The sequence below is a fragment of the Suricata suricatta genome, chromosome 16, assembly GCF_006229205.1.
Source record: "Suricata suricatta isolate VVHF042 chromosome 16, meerkat_22Aug2017_6uvM2_HiC, whole genome shotgun sequence".
NCBI lineage: Eukaryota > Metazoa > Chordata > Mammalia > Carnivora > Herpestidae > Suricata > Suricata suricatta.
In genome coordinates, this window is record NC_043715.1 from 49,757,737 (window position 1) to 49,767,133 (window position 9,397).

At 59.1% G+C, this 9,397-nt stretch overlaps 2 protein-coding genes across 2 annotated transcripts in view; one reads left to right on the forward strand and one right to left on the reverse strand.

The window, feature by feature from the left end:
• Nucleotides 1–8,053, forward strand: part of NPAS1 (neuronal PAS domain protein 1) — a 14,521-nt gene extending 6,468 nt beyond the window's left edge. Inside the window, exons 3-11 of the mRNA XM_029926686.1 lie at nucleotides 417–490; nucleotides 772–861; nucleotides 3,597–3,768; nucleotides 5,107–5,222; nucleotides 5,405–5,562; nucleotides 5,872–5,978; nucleotides 6,247–6,394; nucleotides 7,062–7,156; nucleotides 7,474–8,053. Of these exons, the coding sequence (XP_029782546.1) occupies nucleotides 417–490; nucleotides 772–861; nucleotides 3,597–3,768; nucleotides 5,107–5,222; nucleotides 5,405–5,562; nucleotides 5,872–5,978; nucleotides 6,247–6,394; nucleotides 7,062–7,156; nucleotides 7,474–7,937 (1,424 nt within the window). The 3' untranslated portion in view covers nucleotides 7,938–8,053. The remainder of the gene's footprint in view (nucleotides 1–416; nucleotides 491–771; nucleotides 862–3,596; nucleotides 3,769–5,106; nucleotides 5,223–5,404; nucleotides 5,563–5,871; nucleotides 5,979–6,246; nucleotides 6,395–7,061; nucleotides 7,157–7,473) is intronic.
• Nucleotides 8,054–8,186: 133 nt separating this feature from the next.
• The window catches only part of TMEM160 (transmembrane protein 160), a 1,441-nt gene continuing 230 nt past the window's right edge, over nucleotides 8,187–9,397 (reverse strand). Inside the window, exons 2-3 of the mRNA XM_029924328.1 lie at nucleotides 9,048–9,265; nucleotides 8,187–8,534 (exon numbers count right to left, since the gene is read on the reverse strand). Coding sequence (XP_029780188.1) covers nucleotides 8,269–8,534; nucleotides 9,048–9,265 — 484 coding nt within the window. The 3' untranslated portion in view covers nucleotides 8,187–8,268. The remainder of the gene's footprint in view (nucleotides 8,535–9,047; nucleotides 9,266–9,397) is intronic.

Sequence of the window (9,397 nt, forward strand, 5' to 3'; positions counted from 1 at the left end):
TTTTTTTTTAAAGTACGTTCCACACCCCGAGCTGAAACGTCTCATGCCCCTCCGGCTGAGCCAGCTAGGCGCCCCTGTAGTTTTTAGCTTTTCCCTGTTGTTGTCTGCCTCTGGCCTGGGAAGGGAGACCCAGGCGTCCCCGGCACCCCTGTGTCCCTAGCACGGGGCCTGCTGCACGCACGCACGGTAGGTTCTCAGGGAGTTTCTGCATGGACTGACCGACAGACCCCTGACCGCATCCTCTGGTGTCCCTCTGTCTCGGCCCACTCTGCCCTTTCCACCCTTCCCCCACAGCCCAGGTTTCTCCCCGACAGGGTCCGGGGTCCCCAACACCCCGAGATGGAGTGGGCTTTGTAGCCTGGCTCGAATGGGGGCCTGCCGACAGGCCCCGGCCTCACCCCTGCCTCTGCCCGCAGCCCCGAGCCGCAGGGGCCCCGTGGCGCTGGTCTCCGAAGTCTTCGAGCAGCACCTGGGTGGACACATCTTGCAGGTGAGGCCCTGCCCTGCCTGCTGCTCACTGCTGCCACCTGGTGGCCACTCCTGGCGCGCAGCACCCTTTTCTCCGTCCGTCCGAGCGAGGGAGCAGCAGATCCGCGTCGCCCCTTTCGCCTGCCCTTCCCGAGGGCCACCGAATCCCCTTCCCGCCCCACCCTGCCCCCGATGAATCCATCCTAGGTGGAGATCCAGCGTTTAGAATCTCTTACCACTTGCCTGCTGGACAGACAGCTGCCCAGCCCCCCTCTCTCCGCTCCCTATTTCTCCCCACTCCAGTCCCTGGACGGCTTCGTGTTTGCCTTGAACCAGGAAGGGAAATTCCTCTACATTTCAGAGACGGTCTCCATTTATCTGGGTCTCTCACAGGTAAGGGGTCCGCGGCATGCTGCCTGGACGGGCTCGGCCACCTTCTGCCTTGCTGGCCCATGCATGCCCCTCCCCTCTCCCGGCCTCACCATCCCAGCCCAAGAGGTGGACTGGATCCGTGGTTCCCAAAGCGCACCCCTGGGAACCCCTCATGGCTCCTCTATTACAGGCGGGGGGGAGGGGCTATTAAAGGCCAATTTGAAGAAAGCAAATTAGCAGAAAGGTCAGTTTGCCAATGAGTGTTTGCCAAATGCACCATATTTACCAAAACTTTTTCCCCCCAACAATTGTAAAGAATTACAGCAATTTACATCGGAAAAGGGGCTTGGGTTTTGGCAAGCTTGGAAGCTTTTCTGTGGCGTTTTAGTGGACTGGCTTGCGTTTTTCTGTTTATCTCAGCCAGCTGTTTCTGCCCTAGCTGGAAGGTAACGGGACACCTGGGTGGCTCAGGCGGTTAAGCGTCCGACTTCAGCTCAGGTCATGATCTCAAGGTTGGCGGGGTTCAAGCTCTGTGTTGGGCTCTGTGCTGACAGCTCAGCACCCGGACCCTGCTTTGGATTCTGTCTCCCTTTCTGCCCCTCCCCCTCTCGATCTCTGTCTCTCAAAAATGAACGTAGGCACTCCCTCCCCCCACCCCCCCACCCGCCTTCCCTGGGGGGCCGGGCTCCTTGTGGCTTTCCCAATACCAATATGTTCCGTACAAATCACTATCCTCTCTTTTTAAAAAAAAATAATTTCCAAATATAAATTCTGTCTTTCCATAATTTGGGTTTTTTTTAATTTTTTTCTAAGGGTTTTTTTTAAATTTCTTTTTGAGAGACAGAGACAGCACGAGCAGGGGAGGGTCAGAGAGAGAGACACAGAATCCAAAGACAAGCTCCAGGCTCTGAGCTGTCAGCACAGAGCCTGACATGGGGCTCGAACCCACGAACTGTGAGATCATGACCTGAGCCGAAGTCGGCTGCCTAACGAACAGAGCCACCCAGCTGCCCCACTATCCTCTCTTTTTTACAAGGGTTTTGGCAAATGGTAAATTTAGAAATCTTAATGCTTGGTATTTGGCTTTTGTGAGCACTTTTACAGTGGATTGCTGGAGATGCGTGGGGGAAGAAGACCCTGAAGGTAGGAGCCTATGGGGGAGGGGAGGGGAGGGAGCAAGAAGTGGAGGAAAGGCTTAAAGCTGGTGCAGGGAAGGGTTTAGTGAGGAGGAGGTCAGAGGGATGAGGGACAGGGGAGCATGTGACCCCAAGCTCAGGGGCAGTGGGAGCTCTGAGAGGTTTCTGAGAGGAGGAGGCGGGCCATGGTCAGATGAGGAACTTAGCAAGGGTGTTTGAGTTGGGACTGAAGGCCAGAACACCAGGGGGACTCTGGGGCAAGAACACGCAGGGAAAAGATGGGGGCCTGGGCTGGGGGCGGTGTGGAGAGAAGGGGAACTGTTTTGAGAGATTTGGGGGTAAATTGAAGGTTAAAGTCTGTCTGATTAAAAAGCTACCCTAGGGGCGTCTGGGTGGCTCAGTAGGTTAAGTCAGATCTCACGGTTTGTGGGTTCAAGCCCCGCATCAGGCTCTGTGCTGACAGCTAGCTCAGAGCCTGGAGCCTGCTTCCGGTTCTGTGTCTCCTTCTCTCTCTGCCCCTCCCCCTCTCATGCTCTGTCTCTCTCTGTATCAAAAATAAACATTAAAAAAAAGTTTTTAAAAAGCTACCCTAGTTCTTTAAATGTTTATGTATTTTAAGAGAGAAGAGGGGAGGGGCAGAGAGAAAGGGAGAGAGAAATTCAGGCAGACTCCTCACTGTCAGTGTAGAGCCCAAGGCAGGTTTCAGGAACCCGTGAGATCAGGACCTGAGCCAAAATCGAGTTGAATGCTTAAGCAACTGAGCCACTCAGACGCTTCAAAAACGTCTTACTCCTTAAAGGGTTCGAAAAACATTCCACTGCTTGGGTCCTGATTGCCATTCCTGCGGGGACATCCTATGATTCATTTAAGGGCGTGTTTTTTTTGCTGTGAGTGGGTGGGAGTTGGGTAAATGGAGGCTATGACAACCCAGTACACAGCTTCTTAATAGAATCAGCAGGTGCAGAAAGTCCTTAATGATCACCAGGCTTGATGTGGGAAGGCATGAGAAGAGCCTAAAAGTTTGTATCCTCCTTTTATTTTTTTAATTTTTATGCTTTTTAATTTATTTTTGAGACAGAGCCAGTGCGAGCAGGGAAGGGTCAGAGAGAGAAGGAGACACAGAACTGGAAGCAGGCTCTAGGCTCTGAGCTAGCTGTCGGCACAGAGCCTGACGCGGGGCTCGAACCCCCAAACGTGAGATCTGACCTGAGCCGAAGCCGGACGCTTAACCGACTGAGCCACCCGGGCGCCCCTGTATTCTTCTTTTAAACGGTTAAAAAATTCTAATAAGGGGCGCCTGGGTGGCGTCCGGCTTCGGCTCAGGTCAGATCTCATGTTTGGGGGTTCGAGCCCCGCGTCAGGCTCTGTGCCGACAGCTAGCTCAGAGCCTAGAGCCTGCTTCCGGTTCTGTGTCTCCTTCTCTCTCTGACCCTCCCCCTCTCATGCTCTGTTTCTCTCTGTATCAAAAATAAATAAAACATTTAAAAAAATTCTAATAAAACCCCAAGGCTGGCATGAAGCGCGCCTGCAACATAGGCGAGTGAGCCAGACGCTGACCGCCAGGCGAGTGGCTGCGCGCGCATCTTAGCCGCCCTCTGCGCTCCCCTCTTTCGCCGGCAGGTGGAGCTGACGGGTAGCAGTGTCTTCGACTACATCCATCCCGGGGACCACTCAGAAGTGCTGGAGCAACTGGGGCTCCGGGCCCCGACTGCCGGGCCCCCCACCCCGCCCTCCGTCCTCTCGTCTTCCTCCTCCTCGTCTTCCTCCTCGCTTGCAGATACTCCTGAGATCGGTAGTAACAGGGCCCCCAAAGGGATACGGCCTAAAGGGTTGATCAGGGGACACTGTGTCCAGCGATGTCTCTTTTATACAAAACCCACTCTTTCGAGTTGTGCAAAGTTTTGCAAAATGAATCCGTTTGAGCCAAAGAAACGCGACCTGGCTCCCTAAAATTGCCTAAGCTGCCTGATTGCCTGGATCCCCACATTCGAGCTTTAGAAGCCCCCCCCCCCCGGCCCTTGCCACTGAGTGGAGATCGCTGCCTGTGGACAGAACCAGGCTTTGCTAATAATAAAACCCGCGTTTAACGGGCTTCACACATGCTGAGCCTTTAACTGCTAGTTTGAATCCTAATCACAACCCCACAGGCGGGGAATGATCACTGTTTTCATTTCACAGAGGTGGAAACTGAGGCACAGCGCAGAGAGGTTGTTAATTGGCCCGGGTCGCACAGCTGTCCGTGGTTGGTCTGGACCGCAGCCCGGGCTTGCCTGGCTCTAGCATCTGTGTTTCTAGTCCTTCCCTGCAGTGGAAAATTCCAGTCCATGTTGGAGAAGGAGGGTGTTGGAAGAAGTTTCTTTTAGCTCTGAGAGGTTGGGGGACTAGGAGGCTAACTTTCCTGTCGGGAGGATTTTCTTCTGTTGGGTTTGCTTTAGACCCAAAGCATCCGAGCTGTCATCAGGGCCTGCACGCTTGGGGGGGTGTTTGTGGGGCCACTGGGGAGGGCGACCAGGTTTGCTCCAAAGATTGAGAAGCAGGTTCGTCTGGCGGTGAGCGGTTACAAGACTATCACGAGATTTATAGCCTAATCTGTATTTGTGAGTCTTGTTTCTACACCCAGAGCCCCTGCTCTGGGCTGGGGCGGGCTGGGGCCATAGTGATGACAGCAGGTGGGGGAAGACCAACCAGTCCCTCGAGAATGATAATCCAAAGTGGTTGTGGCTGGGGTGGGAGACCCCAGAGGAATGGCTGACCCAGCCGGGGGTTGTCAGGGAGGGCTTCCTGGAGGAGAGCTGTCTAACTTGAGACCTGGATGGTGCAGCTAGAGATGGTGACAGCGGGAGGCGATTCTTGCTGAGGTTTTAGGCCAAGGTGAGGAGTCCGGGTTCCTCCCAAGGGTCCTAGGGAGCCATGGCAGTTTCAAGACGGGGGGCGGGGGCAGGGTCATATCTGAGCTTTAGAAAAGACCCATTTAGCAGCAGCTCCGAGGGGAGGTTAGTATACGACTTCAGTGAGGTTGTGTAACCATTAGGCCGTGGCCATGACCCTGTCTGGCTAGCTGTCCAGGGGGCAGGGGGTGCCTGTGTTTCTCCCTCAGGACCTCATAACCTTCCTTCACTCTCCACCCCAGAGGCCAGCCCGGCGGAAGTGCCCCCCTTCCCCCGGGCCCAGGAGCGCTCCTTCTTCATCCGCATGAAGTCTACCCTCACCAAGCGGGGGCTGCACGTCAAGGCCTCGGGGTACAAGGTGAGTGGAGCTCTCTGGCCCCAGCTTGAGTCCTGGGTCTCCTTGCCCCACTGAGGGGTGGGGGGGAAGGGGCTCCCACATTTCCTGCCAGCTGGGTCCTTGTGGACACACCTGCGGGGAGGGGGGTGCTGGGGGGGACGGCCTGGCCAGGCCTCTCCTCCAACCCCGCCTATTGCCCACAGGTCATCCACGTCACGGGGCGCCTTCGGGCCCGCTCCCTGGGGCTCGTGGCTCTGGGCCACACGTTGCCCCCGGCCCCGCTGGCTGAGCTGCCCCTACATGGGCATATGATCGTCTTCCGCCTCAGCCTAGGGCTCACCATCCTTGCTTGTGAGAGCAGGTACCAGGGTCAGGCCGAGCTGGGCGGATGGCAGGGGGTGGGGCCTCCGGGAGCGGCGGGGGGAGCCAAGGGGGTGGGGGGTTGTGCTCTGGCCTCCCTTCCCCCCTCAAGCCTGGTGAAATAGTACCCACACTCCGAGCGCCTTTGGCGCCACCCCACAAGGCCCATAGCCACCCTAGGCCATTGTACTGGGGGTTAAAGTGAGTCCCAGAGTGCTCCAGAGCTGGGGATTCCAGACCCTGCCTCTTGGCCCCCACCCCCCTGGTCTCAGACCCCTTCTCACTTCCTCTCCGTCACCCCTGTGCTCAGAGTCAGCGACCACATGGACCTGGGGCCCTCGGAGCTAGTGGGCCGCAGCTGCTACCAGTTTGTCCACGGACAGGACGCAGCCCGGATTCGCCAAAGCCACCTGGACCGTGAGAACCCCCGTCTGCCGGCCCCCAGGCCTGAGTCCCCCCACCCCCCCTCCTGCACCCTGGGCGACAGCTCCCATGTGGGGTGGGAGGGCTGTGGGGTCTCTCCCACCCACCCTGAAAAATCCAGAAGGCCCCTAGGCCAGGTTAGCCCTCAGTCCCTCTGACTCCGTCTCTCTGACTCTGTCTCTCTCCGTTCTCCCTCTGCACTTTCTCCTTCCTGTCCCCGTCTCACTGCGACGGTCTCGCCCCGTCCCTGCGCTGGGCCCAGTCCTGGACAAGGGTCAGGTCATGACTGGTTACTACCGTTGGCTGCAGCGAGCTGGGGGCTTTGTGTGGCTGCAGTCCGTGGCCACCGTGGCCGTGAGCGGCAAGAGCCCTGGGGAGCGCCACGTGCTGTGGGTCAGCTATGTGCTCAGGTGAGGGCTGTCCCCCGTGGGCCCCACGGGGAAGGGGCTTGGGGTGGAGGCTTTTCAGGGTGGGCTTCTGGGAAGAGGACAAGAACCCAGAGGGGCTTGAAAACAGGAACGTGGAAAGGGGACAGTTGAGAGGAGAGGCCAGGAAGTGGCAGGACCCTACTGGTGGCAGGGGGGGGGGGGACCTCAGCCCAGGCAGAGGGTCTGGATTTGATTCCAGGGCACTGGGGAGCCATGGCAGGCTTTAAGGCTGGAGAGGGTCACAGCCAAATCTGCTTTGTGGAAAGACCCCTCTGGCTGCCACGAAAGGAGAGTTCTGAGGGACATGACAGGGGCTAGGAGCCCAGGGAGGACACGAGGGCAGGTCCCGGAAGTGCCAGGCAGTGCTGGTGGAGGAGGAGAGGCAGCCATCTGCTGCCACCCACGTCTCTGGCTTCGAGGGGCCTGGATTTGGACGCCTTGAGAGGAGCAGCTGCCTGAAAGGAAGATGCTGGGGTCACCTAAGTTGTGACACTGGGGGGGAGGGGGTGTCATGGGCTGCCCAGGTCTGGCCTCAGGAGACAGGGCTAAGCTGGGCTAGAAGCCAGTTTGGAGTCGGGGGGGGGGGTCCAGGGATGAGCCCTAAGTGCTGCGGGGTGGGGGTTCTACCCCCCACCTGTGTTGTCCCCAGCCAAGCCGAGGGTGGCCAGACTCCTCTGGACGCGTTCCAGCTTCCAGCCAGCGTGGCCTGTGAGGACGCATCCAGCCCAGAGCCAGAGCCTGCAGGTGAGCCCCACCTCCTTCACCCTGGGAAGCTCCCAGGGGCCTCTGGGACCCGCCCTCCCCCACCCCCAGTTCTCCAGTCCGGAAGCCACTACCCATGTGCGGTGACTTACACTGTCACACCTGCCACAGTTCGAGGGCTCTGTAGCCTCAAAGGGCCAGTGGCTAATGCGTTGGGCCCTACAGATAAGGAACAGCATCGAGGAAAGCTGTGTTGGGACCACCCACACAGGCCTAGACCACAGATGGGAAGACTGAGGGCTGGGGCCGCACACGCGTAGTGCTCCCCCTGTGCCTCCCCCTGTGTCTCCCCCTTCCAGAGCCAGAGCCTCCGGTGGAAGGGAAGCAGGCTGCCCCCAGAGACAAGGATGAGGCCCCCCGGCCCCGGGGCAAACGCATCAAAGTCGAGCCTGGCCCAGGGGAGACAAAAGACCCGGAGGACAGCGGGGAGGAGGAGCCATCCAGCCACCCGGCCCTGCCCAGGCCCGAGTTTACTTCTGTCATCCGGGCAGGGGCCCTGAAGCAGGACCTGGTACGGCCCTGGGGCCTGGGGCCTCCTGGAGACCCCCCACCTTCCCTCCTTCATGCGGGCTTCCTGCCCCCCGTCGTGCGGGGCCTGTGCACGCCGGGCACCATCCGCTACGGGCCTGCAGAGCTGGGCCTCATGTATCCACACCTGCAAAGGCTGGGCCCGAGCCCTGGCCTCCCCGAGGCCTTCTACCCTGCCCTCAGCCTGTCGTACCCGGGGCCCGCGGGCACCAGGGTGCAACGGAAGGGTGACTGAGGACTGTAGAGCTGCCTCCAGAGACGGACACTGAGGGACAGGTGGGATCTCAAGGGCGCAGGGGTGGGACTCTTGGCCCTGATAGTCCTCCCTGAGCATTAAACACCTTCTCCCCCTCTGTGGCTCCGTCTCCCTGGGCCTTGGGGCCCCTCGATCCTTTTCTTTCCCCTTAGTTACCTCCCCCTGCTTTTGCTGGTTCCCACATCTGCCCCTCCCTCGCCCTCCTGGTTGCAGGAACCGCCACTCAGAATGGGGACAAGGGTCGTTTTAATGTCCCGGTCCTTGGGCTCCGGGCCGTCCCGCGCCCGGCCACTCCCCATGGTCCAGCTGCTCACTCTGGCGGCGGCCGGCCGGCCTCGTCGGGCCCTTCAGCGGCGGAGGTCCCGTCGTCCTCGGGCACCAGTTCCACGTCCAGCTCCAGCTGCCCCATGTAGAGACCGACGGCACAAGCCCAGAGCAGGCCTGCGGCCAGCACGGCCCCCACACCCGCCGCCGCGCCCCCCAGCGACAGCTGCATGGGTCCGCGCAGCGCCGCCAGGCCCACCACGTAGGAGGCACCGCCCCACACGACGCACAGGCCACCCAGCAGGAAGAAGCCTGTGCGGGAGGACAGAAGGCCACGGTCAACGGGAGGCAGGGCCTGAGCTCCCAGGCTGGTGCTGCAAGGGGGTGCATGGAGACAGACGGGGGAGGGGGGGTGGAAACATGGGGTCTGGGAGCGACTTGGGGCCAAGGAGTTAGAGAATGAGGCAAACTCAAATGTAGGGCAGGGCTCAAGCGTGATACAGAGCCAAGGTCCAGGCCATGAGAAGGTATCAGAGGTGTGTCTGAAGGGGAGGTGGGGTTCAGGACCAGACAGAGTGGGGAGCTGGATAGGGATGGAGCTGCATGAGGGGCTAGATGGGCCCCTCATCTTTGTTGGCATGTCAGATCGGAGGGGGCAAGGGTCCACAGCCACATCCCCTGGGACCCCCCACCTGGGTGATCCAGTACCCCCAAAGTAGGGGTGGGTGAATGTAAGGTCAACACAAGTGTGGATGGGGGAGGGCGGAAAGAATCCACACCCACCAGGGAAGACGTTGGGGGGGGCGGGGGGAGGTCTGCACTCACCGTAAGCAGCTTCCCGACCCATGTCACTCTGCATGAAGGAGATGACCCCAATGCCTGAAGCCAGGAGCCCATTGCGGAACCAGGAGAGGAAAGCTGGAGAAAGGTGGGGGGAAAGATCAGCATCAGCCCAAACCCTGTCTGGCCAGTGTTTGCCCACTTCATTCCAAATCGCCACCCAGTCTGACAGCCCTCTGCTTAACCTTATTCCCCACACCAAACTATGTAGCTTCCATCCTTCTGAGCCCTCTCCTCCAAACTAAAGCACAAGAGAACACAGTTGGCAGAATCTGCAGGACAATCTATGAACCAAAACTTGCCAAACATAAATATCAGGACAGGAACACCCCAAG